This window comes from Sceloporus undulatus, chromosome 6 (assembly GCF_019175285.1).
Source record: "Sceloporus undulatus isolate JIND9_A2432 ecotype Alabama chromosome 6, SceUnd_v1.1, whole genome shotgun sequence".
Classification (NCBI taxonomy): domain Eukaryota; kingdom Metazoa; phylum Chordata; class Lepidosauria; order Squamata; family Phrynosomatidae; genus Sceloporus; species Sceloporus undulatus.
In genome coordinates, this window is record NC_056527.1 from 97,925,411 (window position 1) to 97,943,768 (window position 18,358).

The 18,358-nt window shown below is 40.9% G+C and overlaps 1 protein-coding gene and 1 long non-coding RNA gene across 2 annotated transcripts in view; one reads left to right on the plus strand and one right to left on the minus strand.

Annotated features, from left to right (window-relative positions):
• Positions 1 to 7,758: 7,758 nt before the first annotated feature.
• On the plus strand, positions 7,759 to 8,057 carry LOC121935214. Its single transcript, XR_006104746.1, has 2 exons — positions 7,759 to 7,884; positions 7,979 to 8,057. It is a non-coding gene; the product is annotated as an uncharacterized LOC121935214 (long non-coding RNA).
• Positions 7,948 to 18,358, minus strand: part of KCNA7 (potassium voltage-gated channel subfamily A member 7) — a 30,663-nt gene continuing 20,252 nt past the window's right edge. The window contains exon 2 of the mRNA XM_042476487.1: positions 7,948 to 15,279. Coding sequence (XP_042332421.1) covers positions 14,413 to 15,279 — 867 coding nt within the window. The 3' untranslated portion in view covers positions 7,948 to 14,412. The remainder of the gene's footprint in view (positions 15,280 to 18,358) is intronic.

The window sequence follows — 18,358 nt, forward strand, 5'->3', positions numbered from 1 at the left end:
AAGTGGTGATAATATTGATGATATTCTTAATATACAAAAGTAATCAGCAGGGTCAGATCTCAGGGTGGGAGAGGCGGTCACTTAAGCACCATCCAAATAAAGGACAAAAAAATGACACAGGTTTGCTTTTCATTTGTATATATAGATTGAGTCTCCCTTACCCAGAAGTGTTTTGGATTTTGGAGATTGGAATATTTGTATATACATCATGAGATATCTTGGAGATGGGAGTCAAGTCTAAACATGAAATCAATTTACATTTCGTAAACACCTTATTAACATAGCCTGAAGGTAATTTTATACATAATATTTTAAATTATTTTGTGCATGAAATAAAGTTTGTATACAGTGAACCATCAGAAAGCAAAGGTGTGACTGTCTTAGCCACCCATGTAAGCAATTTTGGAATATTTAAGATTTTGGAATTCCAGTTAAGGGAAACTCAACTTGTTATATGGTGCAAATACACCAGTGTGGTATAGAGGTTTGTGTGTTGGACTATGACTCTGGAGACCAGAGTTCAAATCCCAGTTCGGCCATGGAACCCCACTGCGTGATTTGGGCAAATCACATGTGCTTAACCTCAGGGGAAGGCAATGGCAAACCACCTCTGAACCAATAGTGCAAAAAACAAAGCAAAACCCATGATAAGTTCACCTTAGGGTTGCCATAAGTCAGAAACAACTTGAAGGCACTCAACAAAAGCAATTTCGAAATAATAGCTATAACTTAAATGGAAATATAAGACATAATGAAAAAGACTGTGACCTGGGCAGCAGACCAAGGGGATCTGTGTCTGCTGCCCAGGTGATCACTACTCACAGACAACAACGTCAAGGCCCTTGCTAGCTCTCCCTTCTGACCGCTCTTTATATTTAAATTAGATGTCCCCTATAAAATAGAGAAGTCCATCCTCTACAAACTGGAACAGCTATTTACCATAACAAAGGATGACAATATCCCCTCCCTCTCTTTCTGAAGTGCTTTAACAAATGGCCACATTTTCCCAGCTGGTTGTGGCTTTCTGACAACAGGCCAGGAAATCTCCATGTCAACCTCAACCACAATGTTTCATGTTGATGAGCCCTCAGAGCAAAGTATGGACAAGTGAGATCAGAGGTATTGATCCAGATGCTCAACTACTTTTTGCATTTGTGTGTGTGTGTTATGTGCCTTCAAGTCCTTTCTGAATGATGGTGACCCTAATGTGAACCTATCATAGAGTTTTCTTGTCCAGATTTGTTTAGAGGAGGTTTGCCATTGCCTTCCCCTGAAGCTGAGACAGTGTGACTTGCCCAAGGTCACCCAGCTGGACTTCATGGCCGAGCCAGGAATCAAACCCTGGTCTCCAGAGTTGTAGTCCAACACACAAACCACTACAACAAAACCCCATAACCCAGATGTTAGTATTTCCAAGCTCTGAAAGATGCAGCTGGACTCATGGGAGGGTGTGTGTGTGACAGTCCTCCAACAGTACAACATCCTGCATCAGCCTTAATAATAAGGAAAAAAAGATTATAGGTCTCCATGTTGGACCATGAACAGGGCAGAATCCTAAAATAAGGACAATACCTATATTGCAGGTGTGGGTGATGTGTGGGTTTCTAGGTCAAGCACGGATTTGATCCCTGATCTCCAGAGTTGTGGTTCAGTGCTCAAAACACTACACCTTGCTGGCACTATGGGGATGAATGTATGGTCCTCCAGATGATGTTGGACTGCAGTTTGTTCCTAGCAGGCATATCCAATGGAAAGAGATAATGAGTCTTGCAGTCCAACCAGGAGGATGTGTGGGGTCTGTACCGCACCAGGTGACACCCTAAAGTGGGTGACACCACTGATCCTCAAACATCTGCATTTTGGTAGAAATGGGCTGTGGCATTTGTCTATGTCCCTATAACACACCAAAGAGATGACGTGAGTGGAGTGAGGCTCAGTGGGAGGAGAAAGGAGAGGCAGCAAGTTCTTCTAAATTTTAAAAAATATTTTTCCCTCAAAAAATAAATTGTTAATAGTGTTTTAAAAATTATTTTTTACAAATTTTCTTTAAACACATCACATTTTCACTTTAACCACATGAAACTATGTACATGTAAATATATTAGGTCGTGTATACGATATTGTAATTTAAAGGTATAATTTAATTTTGCTAGTTGTTTATGTCACAACTATTGCTATTACATTCAGTGATATTGGAATTACAATTTATGAATGACATCAGTACAAAAAACATTCCTAAGGATTCTGTATGGGGTTGTATGGGAGGAGGGCAATAGGGGGGTTGAAACCATGCGTTACCACACCAGGTGACACCAACCCTAGTGATGCCACTGACATTCACCACCCCCATTTTATTCACCACCCCAGTTGAAGAATGCCAGCATGGTGTAGTGTTTTGAGCACTGAACCACAGCTCTGGAGGCCAGGGTTCGAATCTCTGCTTGTCCTAAAAACTCACTGGATGATCTTGAGCAAATCACACACATTCAGCCTCAGAGGAAGGCATAGGCAACCCCCTCTCAACAAATCTTGCCAAGAAAACTGATTTCCATAAGTCAGAATTGACTTGAAGGCACACCCAACAAACAAAGAGTTTCGACGAAGTAAACTTTTGAATTTATCAAAACTCTTCGGCCTGATGATGAATTTTAATGAACTTGAATCTCACTTTCCTGTTTGTGATCTTTTAGTTGGCTACTATCAAAACAGACAGGTGATGATAGAAGAAACTACACCTGGCAGAATGTTCCCTTCTGTTGAACACCTAAAGCTACAGGCATTCTCTAAGTGTACGGAAATAACAACCCTCCACTGTCACAATGGCAGAATCCCTATGTCAACACACCTTTACTCACCCACCTGGTAGAGGTACATCTGAGGTTGAATTTCAATGCTCGGATTAACATCAGAAAAAGAACTGATGATAAAGATCTTGCAGTTGGCCTCATCCTCTCCCTTTGGGCCCCAGGGGGATTTGGGAAGTTGGCAAAGGTTCTCCATGGTCATGAATATGTCCAAGAGAAAAGGATTACCGGTACCAAGTTTAAAAACCAGGTGTGTATGGAGGGCAAAGCTGTTCCCAAAGCCATTCCTCATAGGAAGGAGTGTGGTAAATTGTGAATGCCACCATTCAAGTCTCCAGTCTCTCTGAGAAACCAAAATAGTAGACTCTCTGAGACAGAAGTGTGGTCCTGGGATACTAAAGAAGGATGGCATGTGAACAGCAGTGGACTAATGAAAAAGAAAACTCAGGAGAGCCATTGTTCCCTTTCTTTTCTTCCTTTCTTGGTCGATCTTTGACAGCAGCATGCAAGTCAGAGGTTAAACAAATGCAAACCTCCCAGCACACGGGATGACAGGGAAATTCCTGCTACATATTGGATCACCTTTATCTGATTTTGGACAAGCATTGTTTGAGTGTTGTACTATGACTCTGGAGACCAGGGATCGATTCCCTGCTTGGCCATGAAACCCACTGGATGACCTTTGCCAAGTCACATGCTCTCAGCCTCAGGGAAAGGCAATGGCAAACCTCTTCTGAACAAATCTTGCCAAGAAAACCCAATGATAGGTTCACCTTAGAGTCAGAAATGACTTGAAGGCACACAACAAGAATAGTATTTCCATATATATACATAATGAGATATCTTGGCGATGGAACCCAAGTCTAAACACAACATTCATGTATGTTTCACATATACCTTATATACATAGCCTGAAAGCAGTTTTATATGGTTTTTAAAATATTTTTTTGTGGGAAACACAGTTTTTGTACACTGAACCATCAGAAAACAAAAGTGTCAATATCTCAGTTTTGAATTCCGGGATTCTATACTGTTAAAGGCACACAAACCCCGAAGAGGGATTACAAGAGAAAAGACAAATACCTGGTCATGAAGGGTGGAAAGTCGGGGGAACACAAATGATGCTGGATTCATGGAAGTATAAATAAATAAAACAAGTGCCAGCTCTAAATTTGTGGATATTGGGATCTTGTTAACTGCCTTAGGATGCTGGGTGCTGACTCTAGCTGAGGTTTCCAGATTTTCATGATGCAAAAGGAATGGGCTGTGGCCAGATGGGAGATGGGAACATTGTGACATTTTCCTCATTTTCTGCAAAGGGTACCCTGGCATAAGGTGCAAGAATATTTATTTCCCTCAGTGTGCTAAAAATAAAGATACGGTTTGGGTTTTCATTGTGTTTGCGGCCATTGCCCCCTAGTGTATACAGTAAGGCCTACACAATTTCTTGTAATTTCCCCAAATTTTCTCCCTCCAGCACTATTTCATGGGCCTGGGAGATAAACTGTATTAATGGAGCTAGTGTAGTGTAATGATACGAGCATTGGACTATGAGTCTGGAGACCAGGATTCGAATCCCTGCTTGGCTATGAAAATTCACTGGATGACTTTGGGCAAGTCACATGCTCTCAGCTTCAGGGGAAGGCAAAGGAAAACCTCCTCTGAACAAATCTTGCCCAAAAAACCAAACACCCCATGATAGGGTTACCATTTGTCAGAAACAATGTGAAGGCACACAACAGCAACAACAACCTCTTGTTCTTGTATAAGTAGGGGGACACAAATGTCCTGCTATACCCAACTGCCTTCACATCCCCTGCACAAATACTGAAATTATAGGTCCTGCTGTAGGGTATACAGCCCTGGGCTGTCAGGCATTAACCATCTACATTCAGTGTTGCATTTTTCCCCACTGTGGGCTTTTCCCATTTCAAAGCCAAGGAGTATGTAAACTCTGTATGTCCTCCCTGGCCCAAGCTGGTCTCTCAAGTTCCAGGACAGGCTATTCTTAGCTACCTGGAGACGCAGCCTGTTTACATTGGAGACACAAGCTTGGCCTCAGCTGACAGTAAGCCACGTGTGATTCCCAAAACCCAAAGTTAGCAGGAGGCATGGGGTGAGGCGTGTGATAGCTGTAAACTGCCACCACTACCTACTGTTGCTTTTCTAAGTCTAACCACCTTGTCTTATTAATTCATCCGTCGGGGCCGACATTACCTCTATTATGCCCTCCAACTGGCCTAGTTTGGTAGGGAGAATCCCAAATAATTGTCCAACTTTTTCAGCTTCAATTTAAAATGGGTGTCTCTGCTCATCTGACATTCCCTCCTTGTCCTCAGCTTAGTGCAGTTACTGCAAACTAATTTTGAAGTGCAAAAGTAGTTTGTATTCAATTAATTTAGCTGGGGAGTGGGAGGAGGGAGCAAAATCTTGCCATTCCCAGTAAGCTCAAGCAAAAGCAAACTGCTGCAGCTTCCCCTAGCTTGTCTGTTCTTCCGCATTAATAATCTTTGCCATCTTGACCACACTCTGATGTTGCTCCGTTGTCTGTTTCTCAGGTGCCATCTCTAAAACATTGGTAGGTATGTCTAGTTAGTCTAATATAATGTCTAACAGTGATAGGGGCTGGTGAGCCCTACCTACTAAAGTGGAGCTGTCACCTCAGATTCTGGGAGGTATCTCCGAGGAGAGAGTTGTGTGTCATGTAACCCGCCCTGTTTCTCCTACCTCAAGCTAGCATTCAAGGTATAGTATTGAAAAAAGCTTCAGACAGAATGGGACATCAAGGGTGCTGCAGCCAGTAGTTTCGATCCTCATCACACCCTGTAACCTTCCTCACATTTAACCACAACCTTTAGCAAGGTACCTGGTTTTATTTTATTATATTCCCCCCCCCCAAAAAAAAAACAACACACACACATTCTTCTTTCCCATTCACTCTGTGACTCTTTGCTTCTTCTGTCCTTGTTGGGTTTCATACTCAACTGCTGAGATGCATCCAGTGGTGGCCATTTTAGATTACCTTGTGGTTCACCTTAGGTAAGGATGTGATCTCTCAGGTGAAGATTAATGCTGCACAGTAACACATTTCCTATATAGTACTTCTTATAGGATGCTATTTAACATGCCTTACTTAGTTCAGCACTTAAAACCACCGCCACATAAATTAGTATTCCCACTCAACACATAACTATGACTTGAAAAAGTGATTGTGAGGATATGTGGGCAACTGAAAAGTGGATTTTACTGGAGTAACTAAGCAGTATTCAATGACCTTAAATCAGGGCCCAAGAGTAGTGTGTATTGGGATGTACTGGTGCAGCTCCGTGAGATTTGCAATATATCTATAAAAGTTTCTGATTTTCCTTAATCTCAAGTAAAACTGAGAATTGTCCTGCTCCCAGTGTTTCCTATGATTGGCTTTGTGTTAATCACATATCTCTTAGCCAAAGTGTTCCTCAGTTATAAAATTGGAATTGGTTGCTGTTGACACTGCGATTCAAAAAACTTCGTACTGCTATTTTTGTCTAACTGTCCTTACTGGATAAGTAGGAACAGGAGAGTTTCAAATGGAAGTTGACAATACTTGAACCTCTGGAAACATTATGCGCACAAGGCAGGGCAATTGCACAAGAAATGTCTCATCTGGAAGCATCCTTCTCGGGTCCAGGATTTAATGCAAGACAACTTCTTGCCATTAGCCAGAGCTGGCCCCAGATATTTTGCTGCCAGAGTCTCAGCAGCAAATGACATCCATTTCACTGACAAAGTTAGGGCACTGAGGCAACTCAAGCTACTTTGGCAGCTAAGGATGAATCTACAGTGCAGAATTAATGAAGTTTGACACTGCTTTAACTACCCTGCTCTGGAATTGCTTTGGCAACTGCTATGGAATTCTAAGATTTGTAGCTCTGTGAGATATTTAACCTTCTTTCAAAGAGTTCTGGTGCCACAATGAACTACAAATCTTAGGATTCCATAGGATGGAACTGTGACAGTTAAAGCAGCCTAAGACTTCATTACTTCAAACTCACAAATACCTCTCCAACTTTCTGGCAGTAAAGATAAGATGATAATAAATTAAATGACTAACAATTTGACATGACTTTCATGAGAGTCAGTCTCTGCTGTCAGAGATGGCATTCTCAGGAGTTTATCACACTAGCAAGATCCCACAGGCAAATAGGATTTAAACGCAATTTAATGCAAAGATAACCCAGAAATGCTTGAAGTTTATCACACAATGTCGCAGTTAACATAAAATAACGTGAAGTTAAACCACAGTTAAAGCGGAGAAAACCAGCAACTTTTTACTTTTGGAACATCCCAAAAGTAAAAAGCTGCCGGTTTTCTCCGTTTTAACTGCAGTTTAACTTCACGTTATTTCATTTCGGAAGCAATTCAATATGATAAATTCCCTGAATTTGCAATTTTTGTTTAAATTCAAATTTAATTTAAATTGTGTTTAATTCCCATTTGCCCGCAGGATCTCAATAGTGTGATAAAGACATCACTCTCCGTAATGGTAGGTCTGGCCCTTCCAATATTCAGTATTCCAGTATTCAATATTCAGGCCATTTATTTCCACAAAGAGGTGCCCTCATTCTTAGAGATCTGTCTTCTCATGTCATCCCAAACTCTGTTTTTTTTAAAGCATCCCTCTCTTCTAAAGTCTTGGTTGTCCAGCCAATTTTTTTTTAATGGTTGGTCAAGCCTTTCTGGAATCCAGGCTATTCTGACAGCCTATATTTAAACCTTGCCACCTCAGCAGGGCAGAGGGGATGACTGGGCCTCCTAAACTGGGATGCAACACAGCTTACACCCTGCAAAAGGGGAAGGGAGATGGCAGGTGGAGGAGATACAAGGGTCATTGCAGGTTGCTCCTGAACTACTCAACTGCCTTGTTACTTAATCTGCAACCCCACCCGTTCAGATTTTTGTTGACACACAATGAACAAAGTAGAGTTTGGAAACATAATGTTTTGTGACTACTAGCATTTCTTATCTAGCTTTGACTGAAGGATTCTGGGGGTTAATCGTCCAAAACTGTTATTTTTCAACCTCTGTAACAGAATTCCCAGTATGGAAAAAACAATGAGGGGGGTGGAATAAATTTAGCATTAATCTTCTGAGTTATTCTGAATAAATAAGAAGTCTCTTGTACTTTATTACAGATAAAATCAAGATGAGAGAACTTTCTTCTGACAACAGTATACCGGATTGCAGCCAGAAAGCTCTTATATAAGGTGAGAGAGAAAAGAGAACACCCACTTTGAAGAGAAGCACAGGCAGTGTTCTGTAAACAATCCATTTTATGCACAGTTGAAAACCCAAAATTTGGCAGTCTATAGCCACTGGATTTACCAAGGTTACCAAAGTCTCATCAGACATTGTAAAACAGATCCAGTATCACAAAATGCTTTTGTATTATTCCCACATTTTGTTCAGTTCACGATAAGGCCCGGGACTCCAGTTTCAGAAGATGGAATTCAGAGGCAGTCTCTTAATATTAATCATACAATAATGAAAGAAATCCCCACCATCACCTCTAAGTGGCAAAGATGGTGAGACTGTTTGGTTTTGTTCTGGAAGGGCCAACATAAGACAGTCCCATCTCTAGTGGAGAGTGGAACTGTCCACAGAGAGGAAGCAACAAAGTGCCTAGCATGTGAAAAATCACAAGCCAATTTAGTCATCTTCTGATATAGCAACTGGTAGACACTTCAGGGGGTGGGTGAGGAAATAGGTGCCACACTCATGAGAGTTTTTCCTCTGCAAAACATACTCAGGGAGCAAGCCAAGAGTATCTCAAAAAAAAAATCAGAATGAAAAAGACCCTGTGGTCCAACTGTTTCAAGACAACAAGGGACCTCATCATCTTGCTTTTGCTGGCAAAAGTCCTTTGCCTGTGTTGGTAGATAATCTCCTTGTAAAACATTTTGAAAAGTTGAGCTCCAAGCTAGCTCCCAAGGTGACAGAGTTTTTCAATGAGCAATTATGGCATAATACATCTAGTGTCAAGACCTGAGATTCATTTGCTTGCTGGGTTTCCTTGTAATGGATGGCTCTTGGTGGAGGCAGAAAGCATTCCCATCCCCAAAATGGAGCAGGATCATCATCTGGAGAACATTATGGTAGACATTGTGTCACTGAGATGCATGATGGCATCAGAGAGGCAGACAAATGAGGTGGGAACAATTCAGTTGATGTCTTCTGAGTTTCCAAGATGTGGTAGGGCAGGTTCCATGCATGAGGAAGATCAGAAAGCTTCTTGTAAAAAGGAAAATATGAAAGGTCCTATCTGGAAACATTACTAGGCAGTGTGCCATAAAATGGAGCAGTTGCACTATAGCTTTTAACTAACTCACTTTTCACTTCTTGTCCTTGGATAACCACTGTAGTTATCATTCCCAAATATTTTAATTACTACATGCATAAGCACAAGAAGACTGCAAGCATTTACACTGGAGCATTCTTATACCCTGCTTATCTACAGTTAGTTGGAAATAAATTCCATGGGTTCCTTAGGATTTCATCCCACAAAGTGCACATAACATTGCAGTCTCAGTGATAACACTGGAGAGTAAATCAATTACAGATTATACCCCCATGTTAAACACTCAGAAGTGGGTGAGTGGAGTTAATGGTCCATCCAGCTCTTTTTGTGGCCCCTGCCAAGGTTTTCACTGAAGCTAAATTAGCAATGGTGGTAGCAAAAGTGGTCATTTTTTAACATGTCAATAAGGCATATGGGGACAAATTAAGTGGTGCATACAGGGCACAGATCTAGAGAGGTCCAGTGTGGCCTCCTGGCAGTTGGCTACCCTTGATTACAGTATGTATCCATGTGTACAACGTTACAAGGCTAATGAGCCTTGTAGCATATACTGCTGTGGCTAAAATGTCATACATAAAGTTATAAAATCACTCCCAATGGTTCATGGAAGACTGCTAGTATCATTTTTGTGACAGACCTTATGCATAATGAATAGGTACATGGTCTTTGTTTTATGCCTATGTTAGCAAAACAAAAAAAGAAAATTGCCTGTTGAATTTCTACCTATTATTCAGCTTTGCTGGCATGTTGTTTACTATATTAAATATTTACAGCAGCACTTACTTAGTAAGACAGATCAGTTACAGTTGTTTAGAGCATCCACTTCTTAGGCAGCTTCAGAGCCTGGAAAAATTACTCTTGTGGACCATATGTCCCAGAATCTCAGAACTACAAATCCAAAAAGTAACCTTACTCTTGGTAGTTTTTAATGTGGTTGCATTTATGGTACTCTATTTCTAAAGCAGGTCTAAATACAGTACCTAAAGGCACCAGATTCCATCTGATCTTGGAAGCTAAACAGGGTCAGCCCTGGTTAGTACTTGGATGGGAGTCTGCCAATGAATGCCAGGTGCTGTGGGCTATATTTCAGAGGAAGGAACTAGCAACATAACCTCTGAGTATTTCTTGCCTAAGAAACTGCTATGAAATTCGTAGGGTCTCTATAAATTGACAGGAACCTTGAAGGGATATATACATACACATTTATAAAGTTTATCATCACTGTAGTTCTGTTCAGGCACATGAGGGTTGGACAATTCAAGTCTATTACACTTCTTCCATACATGCCAGCTTGTGGTGTAATGGTTAGAGTGATAGATCAGGACTTAACAGATCCAAGTTCAAGTCCCCATTGAGCTATGAAATGTGATAGGTGACTTCATGTGAATGTCTCATTCATTCTCTCTCTCTATCTCTCTTTCTGCTTGACTTGCCTCACAGGGTTGTTATGAAGGAAAAAACATGGATAACTGTCATGTACTCCACTCTGAGTTCATTGGAGAAAAGACAGGACATCAATGTGATAAATAAAGAAATAAATTATATGCAAGAAAAAATATGTGCAAGATTTCAGTATTGCAGTTGCCTACTTGCAATTTGAATGGTACAGTTCAGGAAAACAGAGCCGTTCCACATGATGATGCCAAATATAAACATCATGTGTCTGGAGGATAGAGATGGGCACTGCTCAATGCATTAAGCTTTGCAGTAGCTTTCATATAAATCCAAGTTCTCTGAATGTGCACTATGTTGTATCTTTCTTTTACTTCTAAACTATGCATCTGCAATCACTGAATAGTAATTATATGGGGGAATACCATCTGCAAACTTAGCCAGTGTGAATCTAGTTATTAACTACAGTGCAGGGTTTTTTGCATACAGATTATGTTACAATTACTAAAATTATGCAGAGAAATTACATGCTATTCAAAATGCTTAAGTTACAGCTAGCATACAAGGCCATGGATGGTAATACAGGTTGTTGCCACCTTTGTACCTTTTTTCTTTTAAAAGCTGTATGAATGCATTTATGCAAATCATGCAACTATGGCGTTCCTTTTTTGTTAAAGGCAAAGAGTTATCAAATAGCAGATGGTAATTCTAGTCATTATAGTAATTGTTTTTCTGCTGCACTCAATTTCTCTGGGCTAAGAGCTGCACTTAGTGGCAGGAGCCCTTCGGACCTTCAGATGGACACCAACTCCCATTAGCTTCTGACAACATTACCAGTGGCAATGGAAGATGGGAACTATAGTTCAACAAGATAGTTTATGTAAATCACTCCATGAACCAATTTTTGGCTGTAGAGTGTGATAAAAATGTTACAGATATAGAGAGAATTAAATAACACATGGAGCATCACGTATTCCTCATCCCTAATGTAGAGAAAGTAGATGAACTTTCCTCTCCCTTTCGTGTAATACTTGATTTTGCAGTTATCCAATGAATTTGACTGGGAGAAGATTTGGGATAAATAGGGAGAAGCATTTCTTCATGCAGTACATAGTTTATTTGTAGGAGTTTGCTACGACAAGATGTGGTGATGGAGACCCTTGTTTTAAAGGGGGATTGACACATTCATAGAGTAAAGCAGATGTGGACAATGTGAACCACTCCAAAGAATGTTGTACTGCAATTCCTATCAATTCTAACTAGTGTAGCCAATGGTGAAGCACGATGGGGGCTGTAGCCTATCAACACTAGGAGAGACACCCATTCCCGATACCTGTAAAGACTATATTAATCAATTAATCTCTTGAAAGTCCCTCTTACACAATTATTAATGGTCCAGAAAACATGTCCACTTTTGCATCTCGCTGCTAGTCCTTCACCTTATATCCTGCAAACCCAGCTACAAGCAACACCTACAGCTTTATGGTTTGCAATGTAATGAACACCCATATGAAATCTACACAATCAATTTGTAGTTAAAATTCATTCTGATAAAAATGAGCAGGAACAATAGCATCAATATGCCTGTACCTACAATAGCAGTTAGTGTTAATTTTAACTCTTTCAGGTTCTGTTCATTTCTGTAAAGACATCCATGGCTATGTTGCTATTTCAGTAGTTCTTATTCACTTCTGCACATTCTGTGCTTTGCAGGTGAATGAAACTGAAGCAACTATGGATTTATTCTTAATTTGCATGGTATTTTTTCTTCACAGTCTCTAGACGACAGAGTGCTTAAAAATTAGCTTGGGAAAAATGCTGATGGGATGTAAACATTTCCCTCACTCTACCCAGCACTTAAGACCAATAAAAGAAAAATTCATATTAAGACAAGTAATGTAGCTGGGAGAGAAGGGATTAGGGAGATTTTTCTCTTCCCTGGTTTCCCATCTTTTTTTCTGGATCGATGGATATTTGCAGAGTTAAGACTTAACTTTCCTCTCCTGCACAAAGATATCTGCTCTGTTCCAGGGGATGGCTTCAAAAGCAATGTGTCTTTTTTTAGAGCAGAGATCCTGTCTTCTTGGCGATGAAGTATGTTTCCAGGCTCTGGATTGGCACAAGGATGAAATCAGCTTGGAATGAAGTACTTCTGTAGCTCCTTGGACTGTGTAGACAGGGAGCCGTGCTGTTTCGGGGTGTTTTGAAATAGTTACATCAAAACAGAAGGCGGTTACAATGAAGAAGAGTTGTACTGGACTGTGGAGAACTGTGTTGACTTGGGTTGTGTTACAGGGAGATCCTGCTAGGTTGTGCCAAAATAGCTCAAGACTTTTTAGTGCTACTAAAAACCCAGATGGTACTTTATCTCTCTTCCTCTACATGGTGGTAAACAATAAAAATGAAATAAATAATGGATTAGCCACTGCTGGATCCATGGTAGGCCCAAAATGTGTTGATGCCTGAGGTGGAGCAACTAATGGTGCTCCACCACTCATTACGGTGCATAGTACCTGAGGCCTTTCAAGTTATTGTGGCACCTGAGGCAGTAAATATAAAAAAAAATAAATTAAATAACAATTTGCTTGCCCTGTCATGATACCCCAAACGAGTAGTCTGAGGCAGTTGCCTCACTCCATCTATGGTAAGGCCAGCCCTGAATTGTATCCTCAGATCTGTAATATGATCCAGGTTGTCCTACCCTGCCTAATGGTAGGGACATTCATGAATTGCATTCTCCGATCTGTAACATGATCCAGGCTGCCTCACCCTACTTAATGGTAGGGCCAGCCCTAAATTGTATCCTCAGATCAGTAACATGATCTAGGCTGCCTCACCGTGCCTAATGGTAGATAGGGACTGAAAGGTTGACCTGAGTTTGTGAGGGGGGCCTCCTGGGAGAGAGGAGATGGTAACATTATTCATATTTATTGCTTGGGGAGGACTTTTGTATTAAGTCTGAGAAATAGTCTGTCAAAAAGCAAAACTTAAAAAGTATGTTACATAAGCTTCATTGCAGCCTGCAGAATTAACACATGTCCTGTGAAATTCCTAACAAAATGGAGTCCTGTTGCTTGTTTTCATGACCTGCAGCAAGCATGACCTGGGAGACAAAGAGGTGGATAGTTCTTTTGAAGCAGCTTGCCTCATTTTGGAGATGTATTTACAGTGCGCCCTGAGTATGGTGACTGTGTTCCCTGTGATACCCTGATTCCAAAGTGGTTGGCTGGTTACGTTCCCTTATTTATCCCCACTCTTTCTATTTGGGGCCTGATTGCTCTGGGTATGTTCCATAGTGCGCTCCAGGAGATGTAACCTAAGAACACATCGCTGTGACTTCATGAAGGCATCTTCATGCCGAGGGATCTTTTGAGTCATTGGAGGAAGATGGGTCACTGACCAGAGCAGGGAATAAAAGAAGCAGAGAGGAGGTCCTTTTTCTGGATTGGCTGAACCCTAAATCAACCAAAGAAGGAACAGAGCAATAGGGTGCGTGGGTATGCACATGCATGTTTGTGGAACTGTCCCCTTGCAATGTAGTCCACATGACTCCTTCTCTCTCTCTCTCTCTCTCTCTCTCTCTCTCTCTCTCTCTCTCTCGCTATGTGTCTGCTTTAGTGACAACCTACCATGACTTGCCCCCATCCCAAATTTAGGGATGTGGCTGTCTCTCTCCAGTCCTCTTTCCAAAATTGGTGTTAAAAGTTCTCTCTTGAACCTATTATTGTCTCTGGCTTTTTAAGCTCAACTAGAGAGCAGTCTTTATAGCTAATTGACTTATTATGCTGCAGCATTGCCTTCCAATTAAAGATGCTGAGGTGCAGGGAAGGTTGGGTCAAGGTGTGAAGGGATGGTTGTTTGGATGAATGGATCTGGTAGTCACACTTGGGTCACAAGGCGTTTGTTGGGCACTTCTGAGTTGCCCATGGGCACCATGCCATCAAGCAATTCCGAATTAGGCACAGAAAGCGTGTCCTTGTGTTCATGTTTCTCCTTGAGGTGAGCCCTTTCCCGGATGGCAGCCGGGGATGGTGGTGGGGTGTATGGACAAGTCGTGATATGGATGTATTGGCCTTGTTCTTCACACTCTGTCTCACGGTGATAGAAGTAGCTGAAGTTGGAGACAATGACAGGCACTGGCAAGGAGATGGTGAGTACTCCAGCAATGGCACACAGAGAACCGACAATTTTGCCACCCATGGTCTCTGGGTACATGTCACCATAACCCACAGTTGTCATGGTGACCACAGCCCACCAGAAGGCTGCAGGGATGCTGGTGAAGTTTGTGTCATCATGGTCAGCTTCAGCAAAGTAGACAGCGCTTGAGAAGAGGATGACTCCAATGAAGAGGAAGAAGATGAGCAAACCGAGCTCCCTCATGCTGGCCTTGAGTGTCTGGCCCAAGATCTGCAAGCCCTTGGAGTGCCTGGAAAGCTTGAAGATTCGGAAGACCCTCACCAGACGGATGACCCTGAGGATTGCCAAAGACATGGCAGGCTGGCTTACACCACGCTGCTGTGCAAACTCAGTGCCAAGGGCTACAAAGTAAGGGATTATTGCCACAAAATCAATCATGTTCATTATGTTCTTGAAAAAGGCTGGCTTGCTTGGACAGGCTATGAACCGCACAAGGAGCTCAAAGGAGAACCAGCAGATGCAGATAGTCTCTACGATGAAGAAGGGATCCCCATGAGACTTTGTTGGTACAGTATAAGGGCCGCTGTTGTTCAAACGGTGATGAACAGACTGCAAAAAGTGAAGAAGTGAAGGAGCAGGTTGGGAAGGGAGAGAAAGAGAGAGAGAGGAATGACACTGTTAATAAAAGAGTACCAGAGTAATCCAATAGAAGCAGCTACGTAGCAGAAGTTAATTAAACCCTGTTTCCTAAAATGCCAGCACCACCTATTATATCTAGGTTTTTGCCATCCCTTCAATATAAGGACAACTGCATTTTCTCTCCAAACACTGATAAAATAAGCCAGAGCCTAGAAGTGTTACCTTTTTGGACAACAACTCCCACCATTCCACATTAATTCTAAGAATATATATATATATATATATATATATATATATATATATATATATCCTTTTCCAAGTTCTGAGAACAATACGAATTTCCTTTCTTCGCTGTTCCCAGTAAAGACCATAATAATAATGAATTACTCTAATCAATAGTCCATTTCACAGCTGTAGCACTCATGGGTGGGCCTCTATTTGAAATGGGCAACTGCGGGTAGGATCAAAACATGCGGATTAGCTAGGTGTCTCTACTGTTACAGCAGGTGTACGCAACCTTTGTCCTTCCAAATGCTTGGGACCTGATCTCCTATACTTGCACTCCATCTGCTGTTCTTCCACTTGCCTAATCATTGTGAAAACACAAAAAGGTGATAGCCTGGGACTGGAGGAAGAAATAGTGTGGAGCAGTGTAGGCCCTAAAAATAATGTTGTTCAGGCTTCTATTCTTCCCAGCTCTTAGGAATCAACCTCTCTAAGCTCCATGTTCTTCTTCAGATCAATATAGCTACCAAACTGACAATCCCCCATTTCTTCCATACTTCCCCTGTAGTTCTTGTAGTTATATAAAAATGACACCATAGTTGCACAATAGTTGCATCACACAGAGATGGCTGACCTTCTTTTGCAATGCACCTTCTGACTATTCAGTGATCAAATTCACCCTGGCATGTCAATAAAGCATAGATTTATATGTTTCATCATCAAAATAGAAATCATAAGAAACAAACAAGGTTGTTGCAAGAAACAAAATCAACTGCAGATGCGTCCTGGAAGAAGCTTACTTATGCAGGCTTTCCTGAGTTGGTTGTTTCATTTCACAGGTGTATACTGTAAGTTTTGAATCAAAGGTCTGCTGAAACCTGTTGCAGTGCTCTTCCGTTTTGTGGTGTAGAAACCTATCCCTGTTCTTTCTACCTCTGGTACCAAAGTTTCTGTTCAAGAAGCTATGCTCAGGAAAACATCTACTGCATTAATTGGGGCATGTTATTGTTGTGTGCCTTCAAGTCGTTTCCAACTTATGGTGACACTAAGGTGAACCTATCTAGGGGTTTTCTTGGCCAGATTTGTTCAGAAGGAATTTACCATTGCCATCCTCTGAAGCTGAGAGAGTGTGACTTGCCTGAGGTTATTCAGCTAGCTTACATAGCCAAGCTGAGATTCAAACTCTGGTCCAGCGCTCAAACCACCTGTATGGATCTTCACAATTATTTGAAGGGTATCTTTGTGATGGTCTGATTTAATGTATAAGTTATGTGTTGTATGGAGATCAGGCTTCAGTTCCCGCTCAGCCATGAAACCCACTAGGTGACATTATTATTATTAGTAGTAGTATCATCATCATCATTATTATTACTATGCTTTATTTATATAGCACCGTAGATTTGCACCTTAGGCAAGTTACATCCTCTCAGCCTCAGGGAAAGGCAATGGCAAACCTCTGAACAAATCTTGCAAAGAAAACCCCACCTTAGGGTCATCATAAGTCAGAAATGATTTGAAGGCACATAATACACACATGTTGTACATAACATTCATTTTAGATTAACCTTGGAGGGCACCCCAATTATTCATCCATAGCAGATAGTGTGTTTGACAGCGGTTCAGAACAGATATACTCTCTGAAGGTCAACTAAGGCTGATATACAACATGAGGAATGTTTGAGTACTCCAAAATATTATCATACTCGACTTAAACTAAACAGTCCTAAGAAAGAGATATGAGTAATGCTGGATGCTACAGCCAGTGTTAAAGATATTATTATTATTATTATTATTATTATTATTATTATTATTATTATTTCTGCATCGAATGCCTCTGATGGTTTTGTGAGTAGAATTTAGCTAAATTCAACTGAACAGGCAACATCTTGCTTTATATAGATTGTAGTTTTTTAAGCTATGAATGGCTTTGCAATCGAAAAATAGTATAAAAATAATGACTGGTAAATAAAATTAAAATGTACTTTGCAATCAGTGATTTCAAATGATTTCTCCCTCTCATGTTGGCAAGTGACAAAAGCAGCTGTGCCAAGTAGGAGTGAACAAATCAGTCAGGTTTGCTTTTGCACACATTTGATTTTTGAAATATAAAGTCCTTTCCATAAAATTTATCAACAGTTTTTTGAGTTTTGGTAAATTCTTATTGGAAAAAAAATGAACTAAACAAAATTGTTAACCATTTGCATCACCAACTTCAGTAGGTAGAGCTATTCCTAGTACAGAGATCATTGTGTTGGACCTTCCTGCCTTGTAACTGGTAAAGATAAGGAGAGAAAGAGAAGTAGCCATTAGCAGAACAAACATAGTCAAGTATGTAGTGTTTGTAAGCCAGATTTTTCATATATAAGCATTTCAACCCTTCTGCCTAAATGAACAAATCTGTCAGTTCTGCATTCTCCCACATTCACCCTTTTTAAAATGTTAAGTTCCTTCCACTGAATTTACAAAGCAATTATTGATTTTTGGATAATTGTTTTTTAAACACATTCTCATCTATCCCTTGCTGTTGTTTTGTGCCTTCAAGTCATTTCCAACTTATGGAGCACTTAAGATGAACTTATTATGGGGTTTTCTTGGCAAGATTTGTTCAGAGGGGTTTTTCCACTGCCTTCCTCTGATGTCCAGAGAGCATGACTTGCTCAATGTAGTGGGCTTCTGTGGCTGAGCAGGGATTTGAACCCTAGTCTCTGGAGTCCAGCTTCAGCACTCAGACTACTACACCACAGAGATGGCTCTTGTCCATCTCTCTTTCACCTTCAAGTCACCGGTCAATTTACAGCGACCCCATGAGTTTCATTCATCCCTG